The sequence below is a fragment of the Scyliorhinus torazame genome, chromosome 4 (genome assembly GCF_047496885.1).
Source record: "Scyliorhinus torazame isolate Kashiwa2021f chromosome 4, sScyTor2.1, whole genome shotgun sequence".
In the NCBI taxonomy this organism is placed as follows: Eukaryota; Metazoa; Chordata; class Chondrichthyes; order Carcharhiniformes; family Scyliorhinidae; genus Scyliorhinus; species Scyliorhinus torazame.
In genome coordinates, this window is record NC_092710.1 from 298,771,481 (window position 1) to 298,787,173 (window position 15,693).

General features: G+C 44.2%; 1 protein-coding gene across 3 annotated transcripts in view; it reads right to left on the minus strand.

Annotated features, from left to right (window-relative positions):
* Positions 1-15,693, minus strand: part of ak9 (adenylate kinase 9) — a 544,334-nt gene that overhangs the window by 235,620 nt on the left and 293,021 nt on the right. For all 3 annotated transcript variants that reach the window (XM_072499993.1, XM_072499992.1, XM_072499994.1), the window contains exon 23: positions 5,237-5,449. In XM_072499993.1, coding sequence (XP_072356094.1) covers positions 5,237-5,449 — 213 coding nt within the window. The remainder of the gene's footprint in view (positions 1-5,236; positions 5,450-15,693) is intronic.

The window sequence follows — 15,693 nt, forward strand, 5'->3', positions numbered from 1 at the left end:
TCATTTTAATCGCCTGCACCCGACTTGCCAGTGACAGCGGGAGGCTATTCCACTTTGCCAAATCCGTTTTCACCCTCCCCACCAAGCTGGTAAAATTGTACCTATGGAGCCCCCCCCCTAGTTCCACGCCACCTGCACCCCCAAATACTTAAAGTGGGTTGCTGCCCTGTGGAATGGCAGCTCTCCCATCCCCGCCCCCATCCCCGGCCGGGATACCACAAAGTATTCACTCTTTTCCAGGTTTAATTTATCTCCTGAAAAGGACCCAAAAGTTCGGAGAAGTTCCATTATAGCCCCATCTCGGCTCTGATACAGATAATAATAGATCAACCACGTACAGTGACACCCTGGGGCAGGATTCTCCGGCGGCAGGATTCTCCGCCGGCGTGATTCTCCGTTTTGCCGGCGCCCGGGGGTTTCCTGATGGTGTGGGGCTGCCCCACAATGGGAAACCCCATTGGCCGGCCGGCGTAACAGAGAATCTTGCTGGCGGGTCGGGGCAGAAAAGTGGCGAGGCGGGGCAGAGAATCCAGCCCCCTATGTTCCACCTCTCCCCCACCCCCTGTACTACTCCCTTCCATAAACCTGAGCTCCTCAGAGCAATTACCAAAGGCTCAATCGCTAATGCAAATAACAGAGGGGACGTGGGGCACCCCTGACTGGTCCCCCGGTGCAGAGCAAAGTACCCCAAACTCATATTGTTTAAATCTTTACAGATCCAGAGATGGGATAACCCTAGGTTAAAGAGGTGTGAATTGTGTTAAGCCGGGACAGTTGGTAGGACTTCGCAGGCCAGATGGTGGGGGATGAATGTAATTTAATCACCTGCTAATGCTCGCATTCCAAGCATTGTCTGGCATCTTTGAGTTTGTCTATATATATGTTTCTGGAACATACCTCTTCATTCACCTGAGGAAGGAGCAGCGCTCCGAAAGCTAGGGATATCGAAACAAACCTGTTGGACTTTAACCTGGTATTATAAGACATTCAGGAGTGACATAGGCCTCTACGCCCCACACTCCGTTGAGTCCTTATCTTTCTTTAACAACAAGAGGATTGAGGCCTGTTCCAATGTTTGTGGTAACACCCACTTCCCTATCGCCTCCTCAAACATCCCCATCAGCAGCGCCAATTTGTCCTTAAATTTCTTATAATATTCCACTGGGAACCCATCTGGCCCTGTCACCTTCTCTGACTGAATCCTCCCAATTGCCTCCTTTACCCACTGTTCCCCTACTGGCGTCTTCTGTATGATCCTAACTTCCAACACCAACCTCGGGTACTCCAAACCGTCCAGGAACTCCCGCATCCCCGAACCTTCCTCGACGGCTCCGACCAATACAAATTTTCATCGAACACCTTAAACACCCTATTAATCTGTCTGGGGCCAGCACCAATTTCCCCATCCTATCCTGAACCTGGACAATTTCCCTCGCCGCCGCCTCCCCCTGAAGTTCGCCTGCCAACATGCAGCCCACCTTCTCCCCATATTAATAAATCGTTCCCCTTGCCCACCTCAGTTGGCACTCCGCCTTCCCCGTGCATAACCGATTAAGACTAGCCTGTAGCTCTTTTCTTCTGTCTAAAAGTGCTGGATCTGCATCTCCCGCGTACCTCCTGTCCACCTCCAACATCTCATCTATCAGCCTTTGACGCTCTTCCCCCTCTTTATCCACCTTAGCCTTAAACGTAAGCACCTCCCCCTTCACCACCGCCTTTGGGGCCTCCCATAGCACCACCTGCGATACGTCTCCCATGCAGTTAAAACCCACGTACTCCTCAATCACCCTCCTGATCTTCTCACAAAAACTTTGGTCCCCCAGCTACCCCACGTCCAATCTCAACCCCGATCTCTGCACTTTCTCCAAGAGTATTTCCACCCTATGTGGCAGGTGATCCGAAATTGCTATCGCCGAATACTCTGATCCCCTAATGCCAGCTAAAAGCGCCTTCCCTGCTACAAAAAAGTCTGTCCTCGAATAAACATATGAACGGGAGAGAAAAACGAATCCCCCCACTCCCTCGGATGCAAGAACCTCCAAATGTCCGTCCCTCCCAATTCCCTCATAAGCCCAGTCAGTGCCTTCGCCACCCCCAACCCCTTCTCCTCCCCCCCGACTGGGCGAGCGTGGCTGTGACATGTTCAACCTTGGCTCCCGCACCAAGTTCCTTGCTATTTTGGACAAGGTCAAGATATGGAGAGAGAAACGCAGGATCCTAGTTTCAGGACATTATTTTCCACTTAGAATAAGAAACAGGAAAGCAGAGGTCACCCTGTTAGGGGTTTTCTCTTGGCCTCTGAAAAGTTCCAGAGATGTAGAGGAAAGGATTGCAAAGATGATTCTGGAGAGGAGTGAAAGCAACAGGGTAGTTGTTATGGGGGACTTTAACTTTCCAAATATTGACTGGAAACGCTATAGTTCAAGTACTTTAGATGGGTCCGTTTTTGTCCAATGTGTGCAGGAGGGTTTCCTGACACAGTATGCAGATAGGCCAACGAGAGGCGAGGCCGTATTGGATTTGGTATTGGGTAATGAACCAGGACAGGTGTTAGATTTGGAGGTAGGTGAGCACTTTGGTGATAGTGACCACAATTCAATTAAGTTTACTTTAGTGATGGAAAGGGATAGGTATATACCGCAGGGCAAGAGTTATATCTGGGGGAAGGCAATTATGATGCGATGAGGCAAGACTTAGGATACATCGGATGGAGAGGAAAACTGCAGGGGATGGGCACAATGGAAATGTGGAGCTTGTTCAAGGAACAGCTACTGCGTGTTCTTGATAAGTATGTACCTGTCAGGCAGGGAGGAAGTGGTCGAGCAAGAGAACCGTGGTTTACTAAGGCAGTCGAAACACTTGTCAAGAGGAAGAAGGAGGCTTATGTAAAGATGAGACATGAAGGTTCAGTTAGGGCGCTCGAGAGTTACAAGTTAGCTAGGAAGGACCTAAAGAGAGAACTAAGAAGAGCCAGGAGGGGACATGAGAAGTCTTTGGCAGTTAGAATCAAGGATAACCCTAAAGCTTTCTATCGATATGTCAGGAATAAAAGAATGACTCGGGTAAGAGTAGGGCCAGGCAAGGACAGTAGTGGGAAGTTGTGCTTGGAGTCCGAGGAGATAGAGGTGCTAAATGAATATTTTTCATCAGTATTCACACAGGAAAAAGACAATTTTGTCGAGGAGAATACTGAGATTCAGGCTACAAGACTTGAAGGGCTTGAGGTTCTTAAGGAGGAGGGGTTAACAATTCTGGAAAGTGTGAAAATAGATAAGTCCCCTGGGCCGGATGGGATTTATCCTAGGATTCTCTGGGAAGCTAGGGAGGAGATTGCTGAGCCTTTGGCTTTGATCTTTAAGTCATCTTTGTCTGCAGGAATAGTGCCAGAAGACTGGAGGATAGCAAATGTTGTCCCCTTGTTCAAGAAGGAGCAGAGACAACCCCGGTAACTATAGACCAGTGAGCTGTTGTGGGCAAAATCTTGGAAAGGTTTATAAGAGATAGGATGTATAATCATCTGCAAAGGAATAATTTGATTAGACATAGTCAACACGGTTTCGTGAAAGGTAGGTCGTGCCTCACAAACCTTATTGAGTTCTTTGAGAAGGTGATCAAATAGGTGGATGAGGGTAAAGCAGTTCATGTGGTGTATATGGATTTCAGTAAAGCGTTTGATAAGGTTCCCCACGGTAGGCTACTGCAGAAAATACGGAAGCATGGGATTCAGGGAGATTTAGCAGTTTGGATCAGAAATTGGCTAGCTGGAAGAAGACAAAGGGTGGTGGTTGATGGGAAGTGTTCAGACTGGAGTCCAGTTACTAGTGGTGTACCACAAGGATCTGTTTTGGGGCCACTGCTGTTTGTCATTTTTATAAATGACCTGGAGGAAGGCGTAGAACGATGGGTGAGTAAATTTGCAGATGACACTAAAGTCAGTGGAGTTGTGGACAGTGCGGAAGGATGTTACAAGTTACAGAGGGACATAGATAAGCTGCATCGCTGGACTGAGAGGTGGCAAATGGAGTTTAATGCAGAAAAGTGTGAGGTGATTCATTTTGGAAGGAATAACAGGAAGACAGAGTACTTGGGTTAATGGTAAGATTCTTGGCAGTGTGGATGAGCAGAGAGATCTCGGTGTCCATGTACATAGATCCCTGAAAGTTGCCATCCAGGTTGAGAGGGTTGGTAAGAAGGCGTACGGTGTGTTAGCTTTTATTGGTAGAGGGATTGAGTTTCGGAGCCATGTGGCCATGTTGCAGCTGTACAAAACTCTGGTGCGGCCGCATTTGGAGTATTGCGTGCAATTCTGGTCGCCGCATTATAGGAAGGATGTGGAAGTATTGGAAAGGGTGCAGAGCAGATTTACCAGAATGTTGCCTGGTATGGAGGGAAGATCTTATGAGGAAAGGCTGAGGGACTTGAGGCTGTTTTCGTTAGAGAGAAGAAGGTTAAGAGGTGACTTAATTGAGGCATACAAGATGATCAGAGGATTGGATAGGGTGGACAGTGAGAGGTTTATTCCTCAGATGGTGATGTCTAGCACGAGGGGAGATAGCTTTAAATTGAGGGGAGATAGATATTAGACAGATGTCAGAGGTAGGTTCATTACTCAGAGAGTAGTAAGGGCGTGGAATGCCCTGCCTGCAACAGTAGTGGACTCGCCAACACTAAGGGCATTCAAATGATCATTGGATAGATATATGGACGATAAGGGAATCGTGTAGATGGGCTTTAGAGTGGTTTCACAGGTCGGCGCAACATCGAGTGCCGAAGGGCCTTTACTGCGCTGTAATGTTCTATGTTCTAAGTGTGCATCAGCACTACAAGTTCAATCCATTCCACCAAAGTTTGAGCGGTGCATTTCCAGCCAAGGTTGCTTCTTGCCCGCCATTTGGGAAATTAATGGGCCACTTGGCATTTTAGAAACTGGCACTATGCCTACTTCTGGGCCTTAAACCTCCAAAGCACCCTTAACGAATATTGAAGTTTTGGTTTGAGAACATTCGCACTGTTTGTTTCATATATTGTGTTATAGTTAATCACATGAGCAGAACCAAGTCAAATAAAATCAAATAATTTTGACAATAAAAGCTGCGAATTACAAAAGTATGGATTATAATTGTCTTCTTAAACAGTATATAATTTAACAAACTAGGATGATTGAATGAAAATGAAAAGTTTAGATTAACTAATGCATTTTCTTTGCAGAAGGTGATTGTTATTCAAAGATCATTACCTCTAGAGGTTCATTCTTATTTAAATATTCTTCTGGATTTTTAAAAAATTTCTCTCTTGCATCAGGATTGGAAAAATAGTAATATTTTTCTCGATACCTAGCAGCAATCTCTTGGTCACCTGGAAAAAGAACAAAGTTTTCTTCTAAGGCCACAGGGCAGTAATGTTTACTTTCACCCAGCACTCTGTACTTTCGCTGAGGAATATCTTCATTCTGGAAAAAAATTGAAATTATGTTTATGTTTATGCTCAAAACCAAAGTAAATTGAAATTTTCTTTAATTTTTGACAATAACTTTCTGTATTTTCTCCCTCACATTCTGCAAGACTTTGCAATTGTGACAAAACTCTGTTAAAGTCATTTTGAATCAAGATTGCAAACATACTTTAGAGCAGCCCAGTGATGACTCGTCATATAACTTTTATCACTCTTTATGGGAACATCACTCTAATCTGATCTGAATATTTAAACAAGCACTTGATGTTTTTCTGCAGGTGCCCTGCTCAACGCATCAACACAATACTGTTATATTATGTTGTGACTCCTGGTAGCATGTTATATTACTTGGTTAAAGTAATAAATGATTGCAGATGATCTTGAACAATACACGAGTCCTCGATGTGAAGTAAACAAATTTATTAAGTATCGATAGAACTAATAAATGAGTTTGACACTCTACTGAACTCACTCTAGAAAGAAAATAATGAGATATAACTATATAAACTGTATCTGAACTACATGTGATGTCGAGGCTGTCACTTGACTCTGTTACACGACTGCTATCTAACTCCTCCTGCATGGTAAGCGACTAAGATCCTTTAGGAGCTGATATTTATACTGGATTTTGTAATGTCCTCCAGTGGTAGTGTTATAGCTAAGTGTTGTGATATGGGGCAGCACGGTAGCACAGTGATTAGCACAGTTCCTTCACAGCACCAGGGTCCCACGTTCGATTCCCGGCTTGGGTCACTGTCTGTGCGGAGTCTGCACATTCTCCCCGTGTCTGCGTGGGTTTCCTCCGGGTGCTCCGGTTTCCTTCCACAGTCCAAAGATGTACAGGTTAAATGGATTGGCCATGGTGTGGGCTTAAGTGGGGTGCTCTTTCCAAGGGTCGGTGCAGACCTGATGGGCCGAATGGCCTCCTTCTGCACTATAAATTCTATGATTCTATGAACTCTTTAGTTACATGTCTGTCTACATATCATTACATCCCTCTTTTTTTACATTTCTTGCTTGGTAATAAGAAAAAATGGATAAGATAATGATATTAGAACATGTGGCGGGATTCTCCGACCCTGCGCCAACACCGGTCCCCTGATTCTCCGGCGACCGAAAAATCGGCACCATTGGCGCCGGCGCGGTCGGCGACCGCTCAACGCGGTGCCCCCGGCGATTCTCCCCGCGCGATGGGCCGAGTGCCCGCCGAGTTAGGCTGAGTGCCGCCGCCGGCGTTCTCGTGTGGTCCTACCCGGCGGGACCTTGGCATTCATGCTGCGGGGGACGGCCTGGTGGGGGGGAGGGGGTATCCGACTCCGGGGGGGACCTCCAGGATGGCCTACCGATCGGCGGCCGGGCTTATCCTGGTGGGGGCCTATGTTCCTCCGAGCTGGGCCCCGGCCAGCAACCCACGCACATGCGTAAACTCACGCCGGCTGTGGCACGTATGCGCAAACTCGCGCTGTTGTGGCACGCATGCGCCCGTCCAGTGCCGTGCTGGCCCCCTGTGCGCGCATGATCACTGATCTTAGGGGCCGGATGATGCCGTTGTAAAATGCTCCGGTGTTTACGACTGCGTCAACTGTTAGTCCCAGGATCGGAGAATCCCGCCCATGATATGTATGACTTATATACACAGCAAATATATGAAACAAAATGTTCATCAGTCCAGTCTGTTAGGTTTCCTTCTTTTTCTTGAAGGCCTTCTCAGGATACGAGGTGGAGAAGTCGATGTTTTTATTGTTGTCTGTGTGTCATGACTAGTCAAATTGTAAGTCATCGTTTCTTTGTCTGACCTGGACCTTTTCTTGTGCTTGTGCTATCGATTCTGCATGTCAGCTGCCTTAAAAACTGTGTTGCTTCTTTGTCTTGGAGCAAGTATAAATTTGTGAAATTCATTGGAATGACATTTGTTTTGTGTGAACAATGTCCATGTTATGTTTGTACTCTTGCCATTGGTTTTGACTGTTCTGTAACATTGTCTTGTAGTTGTAGAGTTGTATCATGTTGTACAGGTTGTTGTTTCCTTGTTGTTTCTGTTGTTGTTTTCATTGTTGTTGTTTTTGTTGTTGTTTCTGTTGTGCTCAATGACTGTTCCTAGCGGATAATTTGAGTCATTCTCAAATTTGTCAGTTTCATTGAGCTTTATGGGGCCGGATTCTCCGACCCCCTGCTGGGTCGGAGAATCGCTGGGGGGGGGGGGGGGGGGGGGGGGGGGAGGGGGCGTGAATCCTGCCCCCGCCGGCTGCCAAATTCTCCGGCTCAGGATTTGGCGGGGGCGGAAGTCGCGCCGCGCCGGTCGGGGGCTGTTGGCAGTAGCCCTCCCCGGCGATTCTCCGGCCCGCGATGGGCCGAGTGGCCGCCCTTTTTCGACCTGGCTCCGTGGGCGGCCTCCGGGGTCCTCGGGGGATCTGGCCCCAGGAGGTGCCCCCCACAGTTGCCTGGCCTGCGATCGGGGCCCACCGATCCGCGGGCGGGTCTGTTCCGTTGGGGCACTCTATTCCTCCGCGTCGGCCACTGTAACAGTTCGCGATGGCCGACGCGGAGATGAACCCCCCCCTGCGCATGTGCTGGGATGACACCAGCACACGCTGGTGCTCCCGTGCATGCGCCAACTCGTGCCGGCCGGCGGAGGCCCTTCGGCGCCGGTTGGCGTGGTGCCAAGCCCCTTCTGCGCCAGCCGGCGCAGCGCAAACCACTCCGGCACCAGCCTAGCCCCTGAAGGTGCGGAGGATTACGCACCTTAGGGGCGGCCCGAAGCCGGAGTAGTTCACGCCACTCCTTCGCGCCCGGGTTTCCCGCCCCGCCGGTTTTCACAGAATCCCGCCCATGGTATGAGGTTTGTGTGAATGATCTGATGTTGGTGACATCAGTCATTTCTGGCAGATCTGATTCATTTTTGAATCCTTGGTGCTCCTCTTCTGGAGTAATTTCTGGTTGATCTGCTTCATATTTAATCTCTTGGTGCTCCTATTCTGGAGGCAACATTGTCAAGATTTCAGTTTCTTTTAGGTTGCCAATAGTAGATGAGGTTTTAATTGAAGCGGTCTCACTGGACTCATGAATAGTTTTACTTTGATTGTTGAGTGCTTCTGTGTAGTTGAGCTGAGATCTTACACATCTTGTATGTTGATTATGATCATATTGTTACTATTCTCACATACGGTGGGTAGACTTTCATTGTCTTCTTGCTGTTGATTAAATGAGCTGGTTAGACTTTCATAGTCTTCTTCTAGTTGCTCAAATAAGGTGGATAAGCCTTCATAGTCTTCTTAATGCATGGTTGTCGCTCTGGAGTCTTTACTTGCTTCCATTCTGGAGTCTGTCAATGATCTCTCTGTGAAGGCTTCCATCGCTCTCTCTTTGGAGTCGTACAGTGTTCTTTCAACTGAGTCAATCAGCCCTCTCTCAACGGAGTCGGTCAGTACTCTGTGTGGCATTGTTTTCTTCTTGGCTATTTGACAGGTTGCTGTCATCCAATGTATCAACGACCTGCCATTCGATCATGGTATTAGATTCATGTACCATGAGTAGAGTCGTATTGAGCTTTTAAACCGTGTTGCTGATGCTATGATCATCATATCCGAATAACTCAGCCATGTCTGAATAGTATTCTTCAATAAACAAATCATCTTCTTTGGTTAATGTGCTCTTCACTTTTTATGCTGCAAATTGCTTGTTCCGTGGTGCTGCAAAAGTTATTTTCAACTGTTTGTTGAAGTTCAGGCATTATTCTGCCTTTTGAAGTAAAACATTTGGGTTTTGTAGCTTTAAAACTCTTATTTTTAATTTTCGGGCAGGAATTGATTGTGCATGCGCAAATCAATTTTCTTCCATCGTGTGCTCTTTTTGCAATGGTATTTTGCCGGTTTGCATCTTTTCTGGATGTGCACATGTGCATACTTGCTGGAGTGCACGCGCACAAGGCGGCTGCCGCTCAAAACGTCCATCTTCTTCACTTTCAACACTGCCTCTGCCTCGTGGTAAATGATCGCGGCATTTTCACGGATTTTATATTCTAGGTAATGATTCTTTGATTGTTCATGAGCAAGGCATTTTTGAATAGCGATTTCTAATGTTAAATCCTGTTCACTCAGTAATTTTTTTTCTGAGGTGCTCATCATTTATGCCCCAAACTATTTGGTCACGAATCTTAGAATCATGCAGCATTAAAAAGTTGCAGGACAGTGTCAGCAGCTGAAGGTCTGTTGCAAAGCTGTTGAAAGATTCCTTTTTCCCTTGCAATCTCTTTGCAAAGATATAGCGCTCAAATATTTCATTTGACTGTATTTTACAGTGGTTACAGTGGCTATCAAATTTTTAAGGATTGTTTCATATTTTGCCTTGTCTTGACCTAGATCATAGATCATAGATCATAGAATTTACAGTGCAGAAGGAGGCCATTCGGCCCATCGAGTCTGCACCGGCTCTTGGAAAGAGCACCCTACCCAAGTCCACACCTCCACCCTATCCCCATAACCCAGAAACCCCACCCAGCACTAAGGGCAATTTAGCATGGCCAATCCACCTAACCTGCACATCTTTGGACTGTGGGAGGAAACCGGAGCACCCGGAGGAAACCCACGCAGACACGGGGAGAACGTGCAAACTCCGCACAGACAGTGACCCAGCGGGGAATCGAACCTGGGACCCTGGAGCTGTGAAGCAATTGTGCTAACCACCATGCTACCGTGCTGCCCCCAAAGACCTTGTGTGTAGTTAAAAGAGTTGTCGATCTTTATCGCGTATGGACCTGCCATAGTCAGTAAAAGAGCTATTTTTCGAGCATCTGTCGCGTTTGTTAAGTCAGACGCTTCTAAATACAGTTGAGATTGTTGTCTAAACAACCACCAGTTAACATTAAGGTTAGCGGTGATCCGGAGGTGACCAGGAGATTGTGTTCTGTCCATTGTGCCGGGAATCATCGAAGGCTTTTTTCCACGAAGGTGATGCTTCAGTTGCCGAATAGCTATCTAATTTTCTCTCTAAACTTACTAAGTTTTACTAGGTAGATTCAGTAGACACTCCTTAGTACCATGTTATATTATATTGCTTTTCCTGGTAGCATGTTGTATTACTTGGTTGAAGTAATATTTGTCATTATTGGTTGCAGATGATCTTGAAGAATACACAAGTCTTCGATGTAAACACATTTATTAAGTAACAATAAAACTAATACATGGGTTGGCACTCTACTGAACTAACTCTAGAAATAAAGCAATGAGAAATAACTGTACAAACAGTATCTGAACTACAAGTGGGGGCGTGGCTGTGACCTGACTCTGCTACACGACTGCTATCTAACTACTCCTGCGTGGAAAGAGACCAAGATCCTTTTGGAGCTGATATTTATACTGGATCTTGTAATGCCCTCTAGTGGTAGTGTTACAGCTAAGTTTGTTTTTAACCCTTTAGTACGCCCCTGTCTACATATCATTACAAATACATTAGTATTGGCGCCAGAGGGAAGGGTTGAGGTTACAGTCTTCATTTTGTTATGGACCAGGGTTTGGAGAACCCCAAAGTGTATCATGGAGTTCAGCTGACCCACAACTTTTAATAGATTGTGGTATGGGGAGCACATGGCCCACACTACAGGTTTGGTACAGCAAAAATGAAAGTATTTTTTAAAGCAAAACAATGTTTATTCTATGAACTCAAGTTAACCTTTTTAAAACAAACAGTGAATATCTTAGCAACCATTAATTCAAAGATAACCCCCAAAGAATACAACACTAAGTAACCTGTATGCTGTCCTTTTACACCCAAAAGACTTAACAAACCTCTAAACAGAAGCACATCAGGGTTTACATTCAAGACTGAAAACATTTATAATTCTTCTGAATTCACCAAATGATCAAGAGATAGTCCTTCATGGCAGACATAAACAGTACAGCCCTTTGGTTTAACTCCAGATGCAGCTCACTGAAAAACACAGACACACCCAAGCTTTTTCTCAAACTGAAACTAAAAAGCAGTGTAGAGCTCAGGTCCACCCACACTCTGACATCACTCCAGTAAATGAGCAGCTCCATTTCTTAAAGGTACATTTCTTAAAGGTACTCTCACATGACACCTCCCCCCAAGAAACCCCCCCCCCCATCAACTTCAAGATAGTTTCATTTTTCACCTTTTCACCATTCTTTAAGAAATGTACACAGTAAATATACTTTACACAGTAAATATACTTTTTTGTTGCAAAAAACAACACACGCAAACAGGTATAATAATATAGTCCATTTTTTTTCCTTCTTCCTCCAACTGAAATCCTTCTCGATTGACAGTCTCTTTGAACAAGACGATCTCTGCACGATCCGTCCATTTCTTTATGCCTCGGCATTTCTCTTTAAAGTCAGATGCAAAACTCCAACACAGGAGCATTGGTTATCACAGCTTTCAGGCAGTCAAATGCCTGTTGGAAGTCCTCTGTCCATTGAAATTTTTGACGTTTCTTCAGCAAGTCCATCAGTGGAGCAATCACGCTCCAAAACCTTTGCACAAATGTTCGGTCAAATCCACTCATGCCAAGAAATCGCATTATTTCCCTTTGTCTTGAGGGTATCGTAAACTCCTGAAGTCGATCGAATAACTCCATCAGATGTTTCAAATGTTCTGTCCATGTCTGGCTGAAAATTAGAAGATCGTCGATGTATACCGCACAATTGGGTAATCCTGAAACAACTTTGTTCGTTAACTGTTGAAATGTGATTGGGGCGTTTTTCATGCCAAATGGCATAACTTTAAATTGGTATATACCATCTGGAGTCACAAAAGCTGAAATCTCCTTCGCCCTTTCGGATAAAGGTACCTTCCAGTAACCTTTAAGTAAATCCAATTTGGAAATAAAAGCTGATTGTCCCACTTTCTCAATGCAATCCTCCAAACGTGGGATAGGATAAGAGTTACTTTTTGTAACTGCATTAACTTTCTATAGTCCACACACAACCTTTGGGTACCGTCTGGTTTTGGTACCATCACTATGGGTGAGCTCCATTGGCTGCAAACCACTTTAGTTATGCCATTTTTAAGCAGACTCTCAATCTCTTTGTTAACCTGTGCCAATTTTAAAGGGTTAAGTCTGTATGGATGTTGTTTGATTGGAACAGCATTTCCCACATCTACATCATGTATGGCCATTTTAATATTTCCCAATTTATCTCCACAACTATGCCCATGTGATATCAATAACTCTTTCAAGTCATTCCGTTTTTCTCTGGAAGGTACATCAACAATTTATCCCAATTTTTAAGAACATCCTCATTTTCCAATTTAATTTGAGGTATGTCAAATTCTTAGTCATCTGGATTTGGTTTGTCACTTTGAGTTAGAATCATTAAAACCTCCTCCTTTTTCTCTCCTTCCCTTTCAAAGTACCTTTTAAGCATATTCACATGACACACTCGGTGAGTCTTCCTTCTATCTGGTGTTTTTACCACATAATTCACCTCACTTAATTTCCTTTCAATCTGATAAGGTCCACAAAACCTAGCTTTTAAAGGTTCAACTACCACTGGTAACAACACTAAAATTTTATCTCCACTGGCAAAACTACGAACTTTGGATTTCTTGTCCGCGACCTGTTTCATCACATTTTGTGCAACTTTCAAATGTTCTCTAGCCAATTCACCTGCTCTATTTAATCGTTCCCTAAGATTTGACACGTACTCCAATAATGTAATTTCCGATTTCTCACTCACCAATTTTTCCTTAATCAATTTAAGTAGTCCTCTTACCTCATGACCAAAAATTTGTTCAAAAGGACTAATTTTGGTTGACTCATTAGGTGCATCCCTAACAGTACGAATGGAATTCCTTTATCCCAATCCTCTGGATAATCTTGACAATAAGTCCTCAACATTGTCTTCAATGTCTGATGCCACCTTTCTAATGCTTGCTGTGATTCTGGATGGTACGCAGTTGATTTAAATTGTTTTATTCCTAAGCTATCCATAACGTCTTTGAATAACTTTGAGGTAAAATTTGATCCTTGATCCGATTGTATTTCTGTGGGTAGTCCATATCTCGTAAAGAATTTATGTAATTCCTCCACAATCTTTTTAGTTGTAATATTACGTACTGGAATGGCCTCTGGAAAGCTAGTAGACACATCCATTATAGTCAAAAGATATTGATTCCCACGTTTCATTTTAGGAAGCGGTCCTACGCAATCAATTAGGACCCTTATAAAAGGTTCCTCAAATGCTGGAATGGGTATTACGGACGCTGGTTTTATCATTGCTTGAGGTTTCCCTATTACATGACATGTGTGACGTGAGTGACAAAATTTAACTACATCTTTATGTGGTCCAGGCCAATAAAAATGTTTCTGGATTTTAGCTTGCGTTTTCCTTATTCCCAAATGACCTCCCACTGGTACCTCATGTGCAACTCGCAACACCTCCTTTCTATACCCTACCGGCAATACTACTTGATGAACTTCTGCCCACTTTTCATTCGCCTGTATATGTAAAGGTCTCCACCTTCTCATCAAGACATCACTTTTACGGTAATAACACTCTGGTATACACGCAGAATCCTCTTCCATGTATGCTTTCTGATACATCCGTTTTATTTCTAATCTTTTTGTTGCAACTCCGCCAAGTTTCCTGAATTAAAAATATCCGCCTCATCCTCCACCTGTTCTTGTTCTTTTTCAACCAACTGATCAAAAATCGTTTCTGATAATTGCACTTCACTCTTCGATTTCGACTCTTGTCTTAACCTGTGACTTTGCGACCTTGTTACTACACAATCCGGAAAGATCCCAGGATATTCGTCCTTCAACACTTCAGTTGTCTGATTTTCCACTGGCTTATCAACCACAGTAGGCATCACTCCCACTTACGATCCAGCTATGTCATTACCCAAGATAAACTGTATTCCTGGACAAGATAGTTTCTCTATTACTCCTACTACCACTTCACCACTCTTCACTGGACTTTCCTTCGTTACCTTATATAATGGAACGCTACTCCTCGCACCCTGAATTCCACATATTACCACCTTTTCTGGCAACATTCTTCCCAAACTACATAGCTCCTCATCTCTTTCCATTAAATATTGACTAGCTCCCGTATCTTTTAAAATTGTGACTTCTTTACCTGCTCCTCCTGATACACATGAGTAAACTTTACCCACACAAGTAAATTCTTTAAAGAGATCTGGCACCACCTTATCAATCACCTCTTGAACAGGCTGTACAATCTTTTGCACCTCCTTCGCTTCACTTGTGCTTTCCTTTACCACTTTAACAAACACCATTGTCTTATCCTGTTTTACCACATCAGCCTTCCCAGTGCTTTTCTTCAACCACCAACACTGTGACTTTACATGGCCTAGTTTATTACAGTGAAAACATTTAAAACTTTTCATGTCTCTTCCACCCTCCTGGATTTCTTTTTTAATCTGAGATACACTCTCCTTATTATCTCCCATCAGATCACCTTTACCTCTACCACTTGAGTATTTCTCATATCCCCAGTTTCTATCCCTCACAGGCTGAAACTGATGTCTGAAATCAAGCTTTGATTTATGAACTAATTCATAATCATCTGCCATGTCTGCTGGTAATCTTGCAGTTTTAACCCTCTGTTCTTCCACATGAGTTCTCACTGCATCAGGAATTGAATTTTTAAACTCCTCCAAAAGTATAATTTCTCTGACAGCTTCATACGTTTGGTCTATTTTCAAAGCCCTTATCCACCAACCAAAATTACTCTGTTTGAGCCTTTCAAACTCCATGTATGTTTGACCAAATTCTTTCCTAAAATTTCTAAACCTTTATCTGTAGGCTTCAGTTCACCTCCTCCTATGACTCAGATACCTTCTCTGACAGTGATGCAAACACTTCACTAGCCCTACCTACCAGCTTTGTTTGAATCAGTAATACCCACATGTCCTGTGGCCATTTCATTTGTTTAGCCACCATCTCAAATGAAATGAAAAATGCTTCTACCTCCTTCTCGTCAAACCTTGGCAATGCTTGGACATATTTAAATAGATCCCACCACGCCTTCGACATAGACGCTCTTTCTCACTATCCTCATCACTATCATCCAACTGTACGTTTCCCTTTATGCCTGCCAATTTTAACTGACTGTCATGTTTCATGGCCATTTCTGAAGTTCAAACTCTCTCTCTTTATCTTTTTCCCTGATCTGTATCTCCCTTTCTCTTTCTTTTTCCTCTCTATCTCTTTCGTATTCAAGCCGCTTTAATTCTTTCTCATGTTCCATTTGTTTA